The sequence below is a fragment of the Stegostoma tigrinum genome, chromosome 30 (genome assembly GCF_030684315.1).
Source record: "Stegostoma tigrinum isolate sSteTig4 chromosome 30, sSteTig4.hap1, whole genome shotgun sequence".
Classification (NCBI taxonomy): domain Eukaryota; kingdom Metazoa; phylum Chordata; class Chondrichthyes; order Orectolobiformes; family Stegostomatidae; genus Stegostoma; species Stegostoma tigrinum.
Genome location: NC_081383.1, coordinates 25,497,716 through 25,517,003, shown reverse-complemented (window position 1 = coordinate 25,517,003; position 19,288 = coordinate 25,497,716). Strand labels below are relative to the sequence as shown.

Here is a 19,288-nt window from a genome sequence, read left to right as displayed (position 1 = left end):
TTCCAGTCACAAAAGTGCACCTCAACCATCATCCTCCATTTCTTGCCACTCAGCTAATTCTGGATCCAATTAATCAATGTCCTCAGAGATCCCATGGGGCCTTACTTTTGTGATCAATCTCCCATGCAAGATCCTATCACAAGCCTTGCTAAAACCCCAGTAGACGACATCAAACGTGTTGCCCTCATCTACACACCTGGTCACTTCCTTCAAAATTCAATTAAATTTGTCAGACATAACCTCCCCTTAACAAAACCATGCTGATTTTTCTTGATTAATCCCTGCATCTCCAAGTGCAGATTAATTTTGTCCCTGTGACTACTCCAGTTAATATTGGAGGAGTTGAAATCCCACACCATCATGATTCTACTACTTTTACACTTCTCTGAAATTTGCCCACATATCTGCTGTTCTATTTTTGTGTGACTGCTTGGGGGCCTACAGACATTTCCAGCAATGTGATTGTTTCTTTTTAGTTTTAAAGTTATACCCATATGGCTTCATTTGAGGAGCCTTCTAAGATTCCATCCTTCCCAACTGCTGTAATTGTTTCCCTGATCAATACTGAAACACTCACCCCTTCATTTTTATCTCCTTCTCTTTCTCACTTGAAGACCCTATACCCTGGAATGTTCTGCTGCCAATCCTGTGCCTCTCACAACTGCATCTTAGTGACAGGAATGACAACATAACCTCATGTCATAATTTGTGCCCTTAACTCATCTGCCTTGTTCATCAGACTCTTTGCTTTAAAATAAATATCGTCCAATCACCAAACTCCTTTTTACCTCACCTGGCCTAGAATTTCTATGCCTTCCTCATTCACTTGCTTTCTTTAATTCTGGCCATTAATCTACCCTGCTGAACCTTCTGTCCAACCACCCAAATTTAACCCCCCCCAAAAGCTTTAGCAGCCTTCTTCCAAGAATACTGATCCCATTCCAGGTTATGTGCAGTCCTCCAACTTTGTACAGGTTCCACTGCCTCCAAAAACTGTCCCAAATATCAAAGGAATTTAGAGCCCGCCCTCATGTATTATCTCTCCAGTCATGCATGCATCTTGACTAACCTCATATTTCTATATTAATTGTCACATGGAAGTAATCCAGAGACTACTACCTTCTGGATCCTGCTTTTTAATCTATTTTGTACTCCCTAAATTATGTTGGCAGGACCTCTTCTCTTTTTCTAACTATATCATAGGTACCAATACGTGCCACGATCTCTTATCTGCTTGTCCTTCCCACTCTTTATAATATCCTGAAGCCGTTCAGTGATATTCTGAAACCTGGCAACAGTGAAGCAACATTCTATTCTGCAGAAACGCCTGTCTGTTCAACTTAAGAGTTAAATCCACTAACTCTACTGGTCTGTCATCTTCTTCCTCCTCTCTTGTGCCCTAGACACACCCATGGTGCCATGAAGTTGGCTGACCCCACTTTGTCCTGCACAGTCACCTCCCCCAACAGTATCCAAAACGGTATGTCTGTCAGACAGGGGGATGGCCACAGGGGCTCCTGCACTACCTGCCTTCCTCTACTCTGCCTGGTAGTTACCCAAACCCTTTCTGCCTGTTCAGTCTTCACCTGCAGTGTGGCCACCCCACTGACTGTGCAGTCCAAAACAGACTCAGTACCACGGATGCCCCACCGTGACTTCACCTGCAGCTCCAGCCCCAAAATGTGGTTTACTAATAGCTGCAACTGGACACATTTTCTGCACACGTGGTCACTGGGGACAACTGAAGCTTCCATGATTTTCTGCATAGCATATGTTTAATCTACATATGGAATCTTATCTGAACAGACATAATTTGGTATGTAAATCTTCCAGAGGGTTTAAGAGTAATTGCCAGATCTGATTGGCAAAGGCAAATTCCAGCAACAATTTTATACAACAAAGGTGTCAAGAAACTGAAAATAATTATTTTTCGTGTTAATGAGAATGAATCACAAACCAATCAACTGTCTAAACAGTATGAAGCATATGACAAGGAGGTGTATATCAGTTTTTTTGTTCAAAATCCGCAAGAATATTAAAAACAACTATCATCTTGTTTTTTAAGGAGGCCAAAGGATTTATATATTAAAATTAGGTGGTGTTTCTCCCTGTGGCAAATATTCCAAACTGAGCAGCTGTGAATTTTAGATTGCATATGGATTTGGCAAGAACGTGTGCTATATAACTGCTAAAGAAATTACCTTCATCTTGAACAATTAATGGCCATTTCTGTCTTTTGTATAACACAGTACTGCTGCATGATTTAGCAAAGAGGAACAAGAAAACTCTATGGCCAGATTGAAAGGTAATTGGAGTTAATCCAAGACTTTATAATTCTACATGACAATGCAAGCTGTGAAGACAGCATGACCTTCCTATTTTTGTCCTTATATTGGAAAAGCCACCTTTATGTTAACATTGACCCATAAACCCATACCTTGGAATTGTCCTCTTGATCAACACAGACATGGATGACAAAATTCATCATCACATCTAGTGCACCAGCTCAGTGTTCATCCAACTGAGGAACAGAACATTGAGCACCAGGATCTCAAACATGAGACTCATACATGAAGCTCATGTTTACTCAGCAGGGAACACTGCATTCCTATAAAGCTTGGAGGCCTGAACAACATAAAGCCGCTGCCTCAAAGCACAGGAGAAGTACAATTGTGATGTTTTCATAAAATCTTCTAAATCCAGTGACTATAAGGGCATCCAACTGCATTGACATCTCCCTAGCTAACTTGCTTGGCATTGAGGTGCAAGATCACTCAAAATGAGGTCTGCTGTGCAGGGCATTTTGTTGGTATGCTTGACACCAGAGGCCCAACGCAGTTGCTGTAATTAGAAATCATTTGTGCATGAGACTTCTTGGAGAATAGCAGCATTCCTTTAGAGATGCCCTTAAAACATTACTTATGAGGTCAAACGTCCCCATTGATTCACTGGAGTCCCTGGTTTGTGACTGACTGAAGTGAAGAAGATTCATTAGGGAAGGCAAGAAATACCTTGACAGACTGCATCAGGAAGAGGCAAAGTTGAGGCAGAGGAGAGAGTGCACAAATCTCCAAATAAGTCATCATTAGGTAGGTCATCATTAATCCTACGAGACTGCCCAGAAAGGAAGGATTAACATTGTGTATGAAAGTAAATTGGAAGCTGTTATCTCTGCCTCACTAGACTTTAATATTGACTCAGATAGGATTGAAGCTATATCCCATAATTTGTGAGCAGAACAGTTATATGTGAATACTTTTCCTGTACTTATGTATCTATCTATGCCTATCTAATGTATCATTCAATAAACACATTTGAAAATCAAATACTTAACCTCCACCTCCCCCACTCTCCTTTCCACCTATCTTCTCCTCTATCCATCTTCAGTCCGCCTCCCCCTCTCTCCCTATTTATTTCAGAATCCTCTCCCCATCCCCCTCTCTAATGAAGGGTCTAGGCCCGAAACGTCAGCTTTTGTGCTCCTGAGATGCTGCTTGGCCTGCTGTGTTCATCCAGCTCCACACTTTGTTATCTTGGATTCTCCAGCATCTGCAGTTCCCATTATTTTTGAAGTTCAAAGGCTGAATTGCAGTGTGAATTACATCAAAACATACACAAAATTCATATACAGACTAGGTAATCAAGTTTAAAACATGTGATAATCATGTAACATCAAAATTCAGCAGCTGACAGGGAAGTAGCAGTATTTTATTAAGGAATAATTAGTTAAAAGTATACTGAATTTACTAACCAGTCCAGAGATAATAGGAACTGCAGATGCTGAAGAATCCAAGAAAACAAGGTGTGGAGCTGAATGAACACAGCAGGCCAAGCAGCATCTTAGGAGCAAGAAAGCTGACGTTTCAGGCCTAGACCCTTCATCAGAAATGCTGCCTAGACCCTCTGATGAAGGGTCTAGGCCAAAATGTCAGCTTTCCTGCTCCTAAGATGCTGCTTGGCCTGCTGCGTTTATGCAGCTCCACACCTTGTTATCTCTTACCAACCAGTGCATATGGATCTGATCATTCGTGTACTTCATTGAAGACTCAAACTCTTCAAGGAGCAAGACATGATCTGCATCTTTTGGCCTATATTTAGATAATGAATTTAGTGGAACCTGAAATTGTTTTGAACGTGGCGATGACCTGAAAATTGTTTTAACTGGATGCATGTTTAATCCAGTTTGTATTTTAAATGGGTTAATGTCGCTAAGGTACCAGACACTGGAATATCACCAATGGGTCCAGCACTCATTCACTGCTATTCCGAACAGTAACGTGCAGCCAACTATCTGTGGAAAATATTGCAAAGGAACAGGTTACGATCTTTGCTGAAAGCGCTTGTTCCGTTATGTATGTTACTTACAAAATCTATTTTCAGCCAATGAGTTCAAAGGATTAAACTATTACTCTTCAACACGAGGGCTGTGCCGATTTAAAAATAATTCATACTTGATAAAGTGCGAATGTGTGAACTTCTTTCTATGTTTATCTCTGAAAGTGTTCAGCGCAGCATTGTGTACGCAGTGGTCTGTCTTCGAATGCCTACTGCTTTCAGTAATGCTTATATTTAAACAGCAGCATACTTTGGTTCTGTCATTTCACTGCGAGTTGTGCCACGGCAGTTAAACTTGAGCCACAGTGGAATTTTTTCTCCCCCTGCAGTATCCTCAACAGGTCATTTCCTCTGTAAAACGGGACTGAAATCCAGTCTGCAGGGTTTGATTAGGCAGGCATCAGGCTAGCTGCGCTCACTGCAAACAAATCTATTCACCCAGATTCCCAGATATCTAGGAAAATGAGGAGAATACATTTTTTTAAATTCGGAAATTAGAACTTATAAATGCAGATGTAACTCAGGCGAGGGAACTCTACACATGGCAGTGTAATACCTCATACTGGGGCTCCCGACTCACTAAGGGGAAGGTACAAAGTTCCGTTCCAGTTGGTTACAGTTTGATCTCAAAGACCTGATTAATGACTCTATCATAGTGTGCGTGTGCGTGGAATTCCGCTCAGAGATTTCCGCAAATGTGATTTCACCTATCTTTTTGTTCTCCTCCAAAGTTGGCCCCGAGTGGTGCAGATCGGATCGATCATGAGCGAGCGGCAGACCAACGTGAACAGCCTGTTCCTGAACGAAGAGTCGGGCAAGCGGAGTGCGGCGGACAGCCGAGTGCAGCGCTTGCAGAAGGCGGTGAGGAGCCGAGCTGGGAGGGCGAAGAAGAGCTTGAGTAACATCACCCGCCAAAGCGTGCTGAGCTTTGTCAAGAAAAATGCCTTTGTCCTTTTAACTATCTTTGCGGTCATTCTGGGTAAGAAATTCGGCTACTTGTGTTTCTGCAGGCGGCGGCCAATCAGGTTTCGAAACATTTGGACTCATGACAGTCAGGGTTTTATTCAAATTACATAAAGTACAAAAACAACTTGACCAAAGTTTTTATGCGTTTACTGTGATCACTTAAAGAAAACCCTTAAGTGGGTGATTCAATACATTCAAAAGTACAGCGAGCCAAATTCCTTGTTAGAACAGATACATCAGCAATGGTTTGACCTCTTACAACTTCTCCAGCTGACCTAGCGAGATAGTAAGAACCGCCTATGCTGGAGTCAGAGATAACACGGTGTGGAACTGGAGGAACACAGCAGACCAGGCAGCATCAGAGGAAAAGGAAAGCTGACGTTTGTGTGGAAGGCTTCATCTTCATCTGTGATACCTCTGATCTAGCATTGCTTTTGATGGAGCAGAATGGAGGCGTATCTTTATCTATCCATACTACTACTGACCCGGAATGCATGATTGGCAGTCTAGAGGGGATCTGACATTCCATCACATTGTGCTTCGCCTGACATGATACAATTTGGTGATGACTACAGAGATTAACTCTCCACTAACTAGAATCATTCCGTGAGCTTTCCTTTTTCTCTGATGCTGCTCGACCTGCTGTGTTCCTCCAGCTCCACACTTTGTTGTCTCTTTTCTCCAACTGACTGTTTAGCTCCACATTCCCCTATACTGCCAGTTGCATTCCACACAAGTGTTCATGATCCTGGTGGTTAAGGACTGTTAAAAATTTGCAGGAAAAGGTCTGAACACAGTTCAAAATATTTTCAGAGATAACAAGGTGTAGAGCTGGATGAACACAGCAGGTCAAGCACCTCCCCCTGTCTACCTATTTATTTGAGAGCCCCTTCCCCTCCTCCATTTCTGAAGAAGGGTCCAGACCTGAAATGTCAGCTTTCCTGCTCCTCTGATGCAGCTTGACCTGCTGTGTTCATCCAGCTCTACACCTTGTTATATCAGATTCTCCAGCCTTGGCAGTTCCCACTATCTCTGAATCAAAATATTTTCAGACTTTTTTGCACTATCAGGGTGAAAACTGGAATATAAGTATTCTCTTTCTTTTTCAAAGGATGTTAGCACAATTTTTTGAATGTAGTCTTCTGACTTGGAATAACTGTTTGTTCAACTGTGAGCCTTTCAGAAAATAATATTACCCTCTAGTAACCTGTATTCCACTTCTGGACAGAAAGATGCCTGATGCAGAAATACAAACATATCAATTTGTACCAAAACTCATGCATTCAATGCTTATTAAATATTGCAGTGAAATTTTCATTGATTTGTCCCCTACAAACATATACCTTACTAATTAGTATGACACACCACCTTTCCACTTTGCACAGAATCTTTTTCTTGGCTCCTTACTAATCATATTAGACCCATGTTGGAATACAAGTGTTATGTGTTGTTCAACTTATCCTTGAGATACTTGGTTCAAACTCTATGGAGATCATCTCAATCTCTCACCATAATATTGGTAGGACCTCAGCAGACCCCACTCACAAAGAACCAGAACCTCAGTTGAAACTGACTGATGGTGTTTCTTGTTTAGACGTTCCATTCGTTTCCAACTGAAGTTACTAAGTACTGACTGAATGACCTCCCCCACAACACTCACCTGAAATCTCTACCTGCTAGATTGCTCTGCAATATTTCTTGATACAATGATGCAGAATAATCGTTACTTCATGGCTAAATATGCAAGTGGCTGACCTGACAGAAATGAAGACTTCATCTGCATCTGTGACACATCTGATCTAGCAATTTTTTTGATCGTGTAGAATGGAGCCGTATCTTTACCTATCCATGCTGTTACTGACCCGGGAATGCATGATTGGCAGTGTAGAGGACATAGAACATACAACGTACAACATACAACATAGAATAATACAGCGCAGAACAGGCCCTTTGGCCCTCGATGTTGCGCCGACCTGTGAACTAATCTAAGCGCCTCCCCCTACACTATCCCATCATCATCCATATGCTGATCCAAGGACTGTTTAAATGCCCCTAATGTGGCAGAGTTAACTACATTGGCAGGCAGGGCGTTCCACGCCCTTACCACTCTCTGAGTAAAGAACCTGCCTCCGACATCTGTCACTCCTCAATTTGTAGCTATGCCCCCTTGTACAAGCTGAAGTCATCATCCTCAGAAAAAGACTCTCACTGTCCACCCTATCTAACCCTCTGATGATCTTGTCGATTTTACATTCCATCACATTGTGCTTTGCCTGACATGATACAACTTGGTGGTGACTACAGCGATTAACTCTCCACTAACTATATGATATGAAATTGGGATGTGTTTAGTGAAGGAATGGGAAGGGAAATTTATTTTGTCTTCACCATGCTAAGGATGAGTGTGGCCTGCTTGTTGAGAAACAACATTCCTTATGTCACCACTCACATGTTGACAGGTAGAAATATGTAATCATATTGACTATCACATATTGCAAAAAAGTACGTGTGTAACTACATTGCAACTGCCATATAAACGTTTCTCATAGAAAGTAAAAATATTCACACTTCTCACTGACAGGTAATTCTGATCAATTCGTGTAAGCCTTATTGATTTCCTGCATTAATCTAATCACTGATTTCTGTAACATCGCCATTTGGTGCTATAGTGCTTTCGTTGCATGTTACAAATTTTGTTCTGCTGTGGATAAGTACTTGAGTTCATTGTTTTAGTCCCTTTTATTAGCAGTCTGAGCAGTTTATTTTTATTTACGTTAGTTCATGTAGTCATATCTACTTGGACAGTTGTAGAACCCCACACTGTAAGATTAAAACTTGATTGTCACCTGCAATTGATCACTATCTCATGTAAAAACACTTCTTCAATCTTTCTGAAGGAGGACCCAGTTAACAATGGATTGGGTGAAGCTAGGTTTAAATCATAAACTGCTTTATTCCAAGCAAGGTGAATCATAGACAACAAAGTAGTGTAATTCATGTAATGTAATTAAATAAGAAACACACATTGCCTCCGCTCACTTTGGTCAGGGTAGACACTGTCTCCCTGTATCAGAGATAACGGGAACTGCAGATGCTGGAGAATTCCAAGATAATCAAATGTGAGGCTAGATGAACACAGCAGGCCAAGCAGCATCTCAGGAGCACAAAAGCTGACGTTTCGGGCCTAGACCCTTCATCAGAGAGGGGGATGGGGAGAGGGAGCTGGAATAAATAGGGAGAGAGGGGGAGGCGGACCGAAGATGGAGAGTAAAGAAGATAGGTGGAGAGAGTATAGGTGGGGAGGTAGCGAGGGGATAGGTCAGTCCAGGGAAGACGGACAGGTCAAGGAGGTGGGATGAGGTTAGTAGGTAGCTGGGGGTGCGGCTTGGTGTGGGAGGAAGGGATGGGTGAGAGGAAGAACCGGTTAGGGAGGCAGAGACAGGTTGGACTGGTTTTGGGATGCAGTGGGTGGGGGGGAAGAGCTGGGCTGGTTGTGTGGTGCAGTGGGGGGAGGGGACGAACTAGGCTGGTTGAGGGATGCAGTAGGGGAAGGGGAGATTTTGAAACTGGTGAAGTCCACATTGATACCATATGGCTGCAGGGTTCCCAGGCGGAATATGAGTTGCTGTTCCTGCAACCTTCGGGTGGCATCATTGTGGCAGTGCAGGAGGCCCATGATGGACATGTCATCTAGAGAATGGGAGGGGGAGTGGAAATGGTTTGCGACTGGGAGGTGCAGTTGTTTGTTGCGAACTGAGCGGAGGTGTTCTGCAAAGCGGTCCCCAAGCCTCTGCTTGGTTTCCCCAATGTAGAGGAAGCCACACCGGGTACAATGGATGCAGTATGCTACATTGGCAGATGTGCAGGTGAACCTCTGCTTAATGTGGAATGTCATCTTGGGGCCTGGGATAGGGGTGAGGGAGGAGGTGTGGGGACAAGTGTAGCATTTCCTGTGGTTGCAGGGGAAGGTGCCGGGTGTGGTGGGGTTGGAGGGCAGTGTGGAGCGAACAAGGGAGTCACGGAGAGAGTGGTCTCTCCGGAAAGCAGACAGGGGAGGGGATGGAAAAATGTCTTGGGTGGTGGGGTCGGATTGTAAATGGCGGAAGTGTTGGAGGATGATGCGTTGTATCCGGAGGTTGGTAGGGTGGTTCGCAACAAACAACTGCACCTCCCAGTCGCAAACCATTTCCACTCCCCCTCCCATTCTCTAGACGACATGTCCATCATGGGCCTCCTGCAGTGCCACAATGATGCCACCCAAAGGTTGCAGGAACAGCAACTCATATTCCGCCTGGGAACCCTGCAGCCATATGGTATCAATGTGGACTTCACCAGTTTCAAAATCTCCCCTACCCCTACTGCATCCCTAAACCAGCCCAGTTCGTCCCTTCCCCCCACTGCGCCACACAACCAGCCCAGCTCTTCCCCCCCACCCACTGCATCCCAAAACCAGTCCAACCTGTCTCTGCCTCCCTAACCGGTTCTTCCTCTCACCCATCCCTTCCTCCCACACCAAGCCGCACCCCCAGCTACCTACTAACCTCATCCCACCTCCTTGACCTGTCCGTCTTCCCTGGACTGACCTATCCCCTCGCTACCTCCCCACCTATACTCTCTCCACCTATCTTCTTTACTCTCCATCTTCGGTCCGCCTCCCCCTCTCTCCCTATTTATTCCAGCTCCCTCTCCCCATCCCCCTCTCTGATGAAGGGTCTAGGCCCGAAACGTCAGCTTTTGTGCTCCTGAGATGCTGCTTGGCCTGCTGTGTTCATCTAGCCTCACATTCACCGTCTCCCTGTAGTCTTCTGCCTTTCCAGCTTGCCCAAAGTACCTTAAATTGTTTGTGTTCTGATTAATAAAGTGTCCTTCAATATTATAGCATCATAGGTTAAACTGCATTACCTAAACAAGCTCATTAATAGGTTACACTTTATTGTCTGGAAAAACAATTCCCTGTTGAGTATTTGCTCATCTTTTACATGTTTCTCTTTTTTACATTTACACATTAATGTTGCCCTCAAATCCTTTGCTACAAAACTTAATTATTTTTCCAAGTTATGCAGAAAATCAGAATCTGTGAACAATAGCAATTATGGTGGAAGGGGGGAATAAAGGTTGCACCAGAGAGTTGGGAACAGATTCTGAGAAGGAGAATCACTGGTCAGGAGAGGAGGCTGGGACTTAGGAGCTGAAGTTGGTAGTAGGAAGGATTGGGAGTTGGGGCTGGGGAATAGTGAAGAGACCAAGAGGAACAGAGACTGGTGTGTGGAAAGGACCAGGCTTCAGGAGAGGAAACTTTGAGTTGGGACTAGAGCCAGAAAAGTGTAAAGATCTGAGATCAGGAGAGGAAAGCTGTAAAGAGGATTGAAATTCCTGAGAAGAACCAATGTCAGGTGTGAATAGCTGAGCACAGAGGTTTCTTTTGAATTCTCTCATTCATCGGTGATGTCTTTTTGTTACGCCCTTAAAGTTTTGGTTCAAACATTGGATTTATGTCGACCCTACTAAACCTTTTGTGAACCTCCAAAACCATAATCAGAAAAACCTCAAACGTGTCCACATGTTTATTGCTGCCAAATAGCCGAAAATTAGACCTGGCAGGACAGCCAGACCCTGAGTTGTGACTCTCGTGTAACATACCCCAAACACATTAAAATTCATCTTTAACATTTGAAAGGATTGCATCAAGGAATGACAATAAGCTGATAGTCCCCATAACTATTCCTCTTCTCTTTCCTCCTCCTGCATTTTCCCTGATCTATTCTCTTCCCCTGTGCTCATATTTGTGTCTCTGGACAATGGTGACCTTGAATTTTCCAAACTTTTCTTTTTGCCTCAAGTTTATTAATCAATACGGGGAATATAATTCTGTTTGCACTAATGTATTGCATGAAATTCAGTTTATTTTGACTTTTTGACAGGTATAATTCTGGGTTTTACCCTCCGGCCCTATAAGCTGTCTTACCGTGAGATTAAGTATTTCTCTTTCCCGGGTGAGTTGCTGATGAGAATGCTACAGATGCTGGTGTTGCCACTCATTGTTTCCAGTCTGGTTTCAGGTAAGAGGGCTTAAACTATTACTGATTTCATTCATAAATAATGTCTGGAATGTTTGTAAGGCTTTAAAAAAAATACAGGGTCTCTAAGTTCAAACCATAATGACAATCAAAGAATTTATGAAGGTGAAGGAATCCAGGATAAGTAATGACTAGACAGGGACACAGTTTTATTGCTGAAAGATGTGTTTCATAAGGTAATAAATCGTGCAGATGGAGAGGAAGAATATTTCCAAGGGGAAAGTGTTAGAAGCCCAAACTGCAAGTTACAACAGTGATGAAGGTTGTCTCAGAGTACAACAGGATTTTGATCAGATAGGTCAATGGGCTGAGGAGTGGCAGATGGAATTTTATTTAGATAAATATGAGATGTTGCATTTTGGTAAGTGGCGGATGGCGTTTAATTTAGATAAATGTGAGGTGTTACATTTTGGTAAGGCAAACCAGGGCAGGGCTTATACACTTAATGGTGGAACCCCGGGGAGTGTAGCCAAACAAAGAGACCTAGGGGTGCATGTTGCACATAGTTGCCTGAAAGTAGAGTCACAGGTAGACAGGGTGGTGAAGAAGACATTTGGTATAAGAACATAAGAACTAGGAGCAGGAGTAGGCCATCCAGCCCCTCGAGCCTGCCCCGCCATTTAATGAGATCATGACCGATCTTTTTGAGACTCAGGTCCACTTATCCGCTCACTCACCGTAACCCTTAATTCCTTTACTGTTCAAAAATTTATCTAGCCTTGCCTTAAAAACATTCAGCAAGGTAGTTTCAACCGCTTCGCTGGGCAGGGAATTCCACAGATTCACAACCCTTTGGGTGAAGAAGTTCCTCCTGATCTCAGTCCTGCATCTGCTTCCCTTCATTTTGAGGCGATGCCCTCTCGTCCTAGTTTCACCTGCTAGTGGAACCAGCACCCCTGCCTCCACCTTATCTATTCCCTTCATAATCTCATATGTTTCTATAAGATTTCCCCTCATTCTTCTGAATTCCAATGAGTATAATCCCAGTCTACTCAGTCTCTCCTCATAATCCAACTCTCTCAACTCTGGAATCGACCGAGTGAATCTCCTCTGCACCCCCACCAGTGCTAGTATATCTCTTCTCAAGTAAGGAGACCAAAACTGCACACAGTACTCCAGGTGTGGCCTCACCAGGACCCTATACAGCTGCAGCATAGCCTTCCTGTTTTTAAACTCCGTCCCTCAAGCAATGACAGACAAAGTACCATTTGCCTTTTCAATTACCTGCTGCACCTGCAATCCTACATTTAGCAATTCATGCACAAGGACACCCAAGTCCCTCTGCACAGCAGTGTGCTGCAATTTTTTACCATTTAAAACATAGTCTATTTTGCTGTTATTCCTACCAAAATGGATGACCTCACACTTATCAACATTGTACTCCATCTGCCAGACCTTTGCCCATTCATTGAGACTATCGATATCCTGCTGCAGACTTTCAGTGTCTTCTGCACCCTTTAGTCTACCACTCACCTTCGAGAAGGTGGAGGGGCAGTGAAAATCCAACAGCAGGTTTCCCAACTCCTAGTCATTTGCCTCAGAGCTGTCTGAAGCTTTGCAGCAATGGAGGAGCAGGTACAGGAAGCCTGCACACCCTTGGGTCTATTGAGGCACTTGAAGGCCTTCATCTCACTGCCAGTCTTTTACCTGATTTAGAGGGAAGTCTACACTATCTGAGAATATGCGTAACTGTCCAGACTGATGTTGAGTGAGGGCAGGGAGAGACCTCCTCTTGGGGATCCCATAGACCCATTAGAAGTATCTCCCCACCTCCCAGAAATGTTATTTTGTCACTTTTGACTGTGGAAACTGCCTCTTGAGTCTAGAGCCCCATCCCCTCGCTCCTCTTGCTGGATTCCTTGGCAGACCCATATATGACCACTGTTTCTGGCTGGGCCTACATAGCTGCCTGTCATCTCAAATGCAGGTTGTCCACCTGAGCAAAGGGCTGAAGTCACACTTTAAAGCAATTAGCACTGCTCCCAGTGTGCTCTGGGAAGCTACTGGCATTGTAGATGGATCCCCACTAAACTTTCATCTCGGGCAGGAGGCAAGCACTGACATGCTGTAAAACCCAGCCTACTGCATGTTTTTGTTCTGTGACCAGCTTGTTCACAAGGTGGCAAAAGAAAACGCATGAGCTGGTGAATTTTTTTGATGTTCGGGTATACTTTACTTCCTTGTTACTGCTTACTGGTATGTGGACATGACATGTAACGCCATTAAAAATGGAATTTTCTAACACTATGGAAGCAACAGCAACATTGCATAGAGAGAGAGGTCATTTGTGGTAGGCTGAAATGATTAGAATGACCACTGCAGGCGAACAGATAAAAGCAAACCTATCCAAAGATCAGCAGCTCCAATAAGCATGGCTCTGATAATGGGCAACCTGCATCCAATCACTTGCAAACTGTGGACAAAAACCTCAAAGCAATGCTAGGATTTGATAAATTCACATCAGATTTGAAAACTGGTAAAAGTTAAAGACAACAAAGTTCCATACTGATCAGTGACAAATATTTGATAAGACAATGTCCTTTGATGTACATTTACTTGTGTTGTATTTAAGGCATTTTCAACTAGAAGGAAGCCCTTTTGCTGAAATCAAGGCTCTACATCCACACTTGTGCCTAGTGACTGACTTCATTTGGATGGTACTGCTTTAGGAACTGTGTATGTGTGGTTCCGATTATTCAGTAGTTTATACACACTCTGCTAACAATAACAAAGGTAATGGTTGTGGTTGGACATCGGTTATCTCAGCTCCAGGACATCTCTTCGAGAATTCTTGAGGTTAGTGTTTGAGGCTCAACCATCTGCAGAACCACTTCACAGATACTAAAGCAGACCACGTCCAAATGCAGCAAGTCTTGGACAAATGCAGGTTCAGGCTGACAAGTGGCAAGTAACATTCATACACAGAAGGTCCAGGCTATGGCTATCTTCAACGAGGGAGAATGTAAGCATTACCCCATCACCCCTGTTCACTGACATTATCATGATTGAATCCCCCACCAACAACATCCTAGTATTTACTATTTACCAGAATCTGAACTGGACTAACTGTATAAGTATAGTATTGCGCAAAGCTAGGAATCTTGCAGTGAGTAACTCACATCTCGACCCCTCTATAGTCTGTCCACCACCTATAAGGCACAAGTCAGCAGTGTGATGCAATACTCCCAAATTTCTTGAATGGGTGCAGCTGCAGCAAAACTCAAGGAGCTTGACACCAGACAGGGCAGCTCACTTGAGAGATAATGGGAACTGCAGATGCTGGAGGGCAGCTCACTTGATTGGCACCACAACAACAAAATTTCACTTCCTGCACCACTGATACTCAGTAGCAACTGTGTGAACAATCTACAAGATGCACTGCTAAAATTCTCCAAACACCTTCCAAACGTACAACCATTACTATTCAGAATGACAAGGGCGGCACCATCTGCAATTTTGCCTCCAAGCCATTCGCCATCATGACTCGGAAATATATCGCTACTCCTGCATTTTCACTGGGTCGCAATCCTGGAATTCCCTCCCTAATGTGGGTCTACCTGTAGCAAACTGACTGCAGCGGTTCAAGAAGGCAGCTCACCACCTCCTTCTCAAGGGCAACTAGGAATGGGTAATAAATGCTGGTCAACCAGCAATGCCCACATCCAATAAATTTTATTTTCGAAAAGGTTATCAGACAAATTACTGTATCAATGTCAGCAGCCATTCAAGAGCAGATTGGTGGCGGTTGATTTCTGTTATTAAAATATTCCAAATGTAATTGGTGCAGTATAGGTATTCAACCATCACTCTTAGCTCAAAAAGGCTATATCTATAAGCAAACCCAGATAGACTTGAGAAGAAAGGGAGAAGATACATACCTACTTTGTTAACATTTATAAGCCTATACTTGATGAAGGTATTAGGATAACATTGGACCGAAAATTATTTTTTACCATGCCAGATTGTGCCAGGGACTATAAGGACTGTCTGCCATTTTCTTCTGATCTCAGGCCAAAATTAGTGGGTGTATCCATAAATTAAATAATTGCATATAAACAAAAGCATGTAGAAACTAAGTGAGCTAACACGGTGTAGAGCTGTATGAACACAGCAGGCCAAGCAGCATCAGAGGAGCAGGAAGGCTGATGTTTCAGGCCTAGACCCTTGGGCTGGGCCTGAAACGCCAGCCTTCCTGCTCCTCTGATGCAGCTTGGCCTGCTGTGTTCATCCAGCTCTACACCTTGTTAGTTTAGATTCTCCAGCATCTGCAGTTCCTACTATCATAGAAACTAAGTGGTTGTGTGAGAAATTAAAGTCGTAAAATAATCAAAAGTCTAATTCCAGATTATTTTAATGAAAGCTCAAGGTGAAACATCACTTAGCTGTGACTTCTGTATGCTTAGAGCGAGCATCATTCATGTGGTCAGCACACTGCAATAAATGGGAAATCTGAGCGACATCCCACAGCGGTAGCTGTATTCTGATGTACATTAGTGGGGCCTTGCACTTTTCTCTTTATCTTTCCCCACCTGAAGGCAGTTCATTTGTGATTGCTTAAGTCCTTGCCTAACAATGGCAAAGTTCTGTGATTGTTTATTATGAGTAGATTGAGGAGACAGGCCGTAAATTTACCTCACCTGGTGAAATAACTCCACGGAGGCCAGTATCCAAGTCATCCTTTGTTTATACATGAAGAGTCCCTGACACTGATCCAGCTCCCTTAGAGCCAGCTGTCTGAGTGAGTAGGATGTCTGATACTCCAGTTCTTATCTGTGAGCCAGAGCTCCCGGATTGGAACAGATTGATAGTCCCAATCAGGGAACTCATATTCCAAAGGTCCACCTGGTTGACCTCATTAAAACTACTACATCCCTTATCCTTTGAGTCTAAGGACATGGGCCAGTTCATTTTATTTTAGCTCCTCCTAGAGTTTTTGCACCAGGTCAGTTTCCTCTAACTCTGCCTCTGATATAGGTGGCGTGTAATGCATAGTAGCTTGCCTCTTGTACCTGAAGTGACTCAAAAGAAATTCAGTCTCCTCCTCAGGTAGCCAAGGCATCAAGGTGATGACATCCACCCTGTCCATCTCAGATTCCAAGGTATTTTCAATGCTCAATGCAGAGGGTAAGCCCTATGGGTTCCGGAACAGTCAGAAAGGCTGTTGAGGAGCTGGGCATGTTTTACTCCCACACTGTTGGCGAGTTTGCAGCTTTTATTTGGTCCACATCCTTGTTCAGGACCTTCCCACCAGAGCAAACTATACACATCATAGGACCTCACCTCACTTTGACCATGTCCCTTACCCATGCAGGGCCATTCCCGTGTTTCCTACACCAAACATCATTCCCTGAAGTAAACTGTCTCTCTCACTGAGCGGAGACTTGTGTCCGGCATTGGTGTACCTGATGCCATTTCACCCGGTCCCCTCAGGACTGAATTTAACCTGGTGAGGAGTCTTCTCCCCATTAGCAACTCTGCTGGAGCTATCCCTGTAGTTGCGTGAGGGCCTATAATCAAACAGGAATCGGGACAGTTTGTCACCTAGTGAATCTGGGGCCTGTTTCTTTAAGCTCTCCCTCAAAGTTTGGACTGTTCTTTCTCCCAGACCATTGAATAACAGATAGTCCTTGTAAGACAAATACCATTGACTTTAGGAACTACTCAAATTTCTGCTGGTAAATGACAGCCTGTTATCTGTGACCAACACTTCAGGGAGACTGTGCATTGCAAAAGATGCTCACAGTTTTTCTATCATTGTCACTGTGTTTGATGAATGAACACAATGTACATGCAGCAATTTTGAGCGGGCGTCCATAATGACTAAGTACGTTGAGCCCAAGAAAGGGCCTGTCGATGTGTAACCGAGTTCAGGGTTTACCTAGTCATTCTCATGAATGAGGGGGAGCTGCTAGTGGCAATTTTTGTCCTTGTTGGCATTGCGCCACCAATGCAACTATGTCAGCATCCAAACCTGGCCATGAGACATTACTCCTCGCCAACGTCTTCATTTTGAAAACCCCTGGGTAATGCTGGTGGAGTTCAACCAGCATCTGGCAGTGACCTTTGCTCAGGTCAGTCAGTCTTGCTCCCCATAATATTGTGCCATCCTCTCCTGTTATCTGGTCTTTCCTGGTCTGAAAAGGTTTCAGATCTCGTTGTGACAGCCATTTGGTTTCCCTTATTAGCCCTGGATGTTTCAATTTTGCCACGGTCGGAGAGAGGTCTGATATTGTCAGCCCTGACTGGAGGTATGTACAGAAAATTTGAAACCACTACAGACTCTTCCAGTGGCAGTACCCCCAGTGTACAAGTGTATCTGCCAGTGGGAGGCAGCTCAGTGCACTTGGCATCCTGGACAGTGTTCCAACATGTAATTATAAATACTTAGTGTTAGAGTCTACCGCTGAATTCAGCCTGAAGCTATGGGCGGAACTGCCTTATCCTGTTTATGTAGACCTAGTAGAGGTTTGTAGTCCATTATTATTACAAATTTACAGCTGTAAAAGTATTGGTAGAACTTCCTGTCTCCAAATGTAACCGCCAAACCTTCTCTTTTTGGGCTATGAGTTCTCTTACTCAATTTAGGTCTAGTGGGATTGTGTTCTGCTTTCTCGAGTCCACAGATCAGGAGCAACTATAATGTCTGGTTGGCCCGGATCTTGAAGAAAATTTTAACTGTTTGGCCGAGGCTTGGCTTTGTTTTTGGGGCTTTGCTGTGGGCTGACCTAGACTCCCTCTGTTCACAATATGTCCTGCGTGAGGCTATGTAATTGCCGGAAGTGATGTTACCCAAGCCTAGTCAGACCGGTGAGGGTATCCCCTTCAATCAGAAAATCCTGCAATTCATGTGGACGGCATGGTGGCTCAGTGGTTAGCACTGCAGCCTCACGGTGCCAGGGACCCAGGTTTGATTCCAGCCTCAGGCAACTGTCTGTGCCGAGATTGCACATTCTCCCCGTGTCTGCGTGGGATTTCTCCAGGTGCTCCGGTTTCCTCCCACAGTCCAAAGATGTGCAGAGTAGGTGGATTGGCCATGCTAAATTTCCTGTAGTGTTCAGTGGTGTGTGGGTTATAGGAGAATGGGTCTGGGTGGGATGCTCCACAGGGGTGTATGGACTTGTTGGGCTGAAGGGCCTGTTTCCACACTGTAGGGAATCGAATCTAATCTAATCATATGCTCCATTTTCCAATGATAAAGTCAGTTGTAGTGCTAGTTTGAAGCCCAGTTGGGTAGGGGCTTTTACGTGGTTATATCATTAATCCCACATTCCAAACGGTCTCTCAGCATCTCATAAAGGGTCAAGCCAAAGTCATGTGCTTCTGCCAATCATCTTAACCTAGTCTAAAAACCCGATAGGAATTCCCCTGTTTCTCGAATTGCTGAGTAAAACCAGTAGCATCTCAGAATCAGATGAAGCTTTGGGTTGTAACATTCCTTAACTAAATCTATCAACGATTGAAAGGTTTTAGTATCTGGTGCGTCAGGGAAAGTTAGGCTCCTAATAACCAAAACAAATACTGCAGCTCCACAAGCTGACAGGAGGATTAGTCATCGCTTTTAATCTGCCCCAGTGTCATTTGCCTGGAAAAAAAAATGCACTCTTTCCACAGACCAGGCCCAGTCTTTGAATGCAGGCTTGAACACTCCCTACTCTTCCGGTGACCATATCCCTCTCATACCCATCTCATTTATGTATTTGTCAAGACGCCCTTCAAAAGTCACTATAGTACCTGCTTCCACTACCTACCCTAATAGCGAGTCCCAGGCACCCACCATCCTCTGTGTAGAAAACTTGCGTCGTACATCACCTTTAAACCTTGCCCCTCACACCTTAAACAAATGGCCCCTGGTAACTGACTCTTCCACCCTGGGAAAAATCTTCTGACTGTCCGCTCTGTGCATGTCCACA

The 19,288-nt window shown here is 44.0% G+C and overlaps 1 protein-coding gene across 3 annotated transcripts in view; it reads left to right on the top strand.

The window, feature by feature from the left end:
- slc1a6 (solute carrier family 1 member 6) overlaps positions 1 to 19,288 on the top strand; it is a 91,507-nt gene that overhangs the window by 31,572 nt on the left and 40,647 nt on the right. The window contains exons 2-4 of one of the 3 annotated variants that reach the window (XM_048559969.2): positions 2,250 to 2,305; positions 5,067 to 5,314; positions 11,223 to 11,360. In XM_048559969.2, coding sequence (XP_048415926.1) covers positions 5,098 to 5,314; positions 11,223 to 11,360 — 355 coding nt within the window. In that variant the 5' untranslated portion in view covers positions 2,250 to 2,305; positions 5,067 to 5,097. Of the gene's footprint in view, positions 1 to 2,249; positions 2,306 to 4,706; positions 4,926 to 5,066; positions 5,315 to 11,222; positions 11,361 to 19,288 lie in introns of those variants that run through there. The other 2 variants (XM_048559971.2, XM_048559968.2) reach the window with 2 other exon arrangements.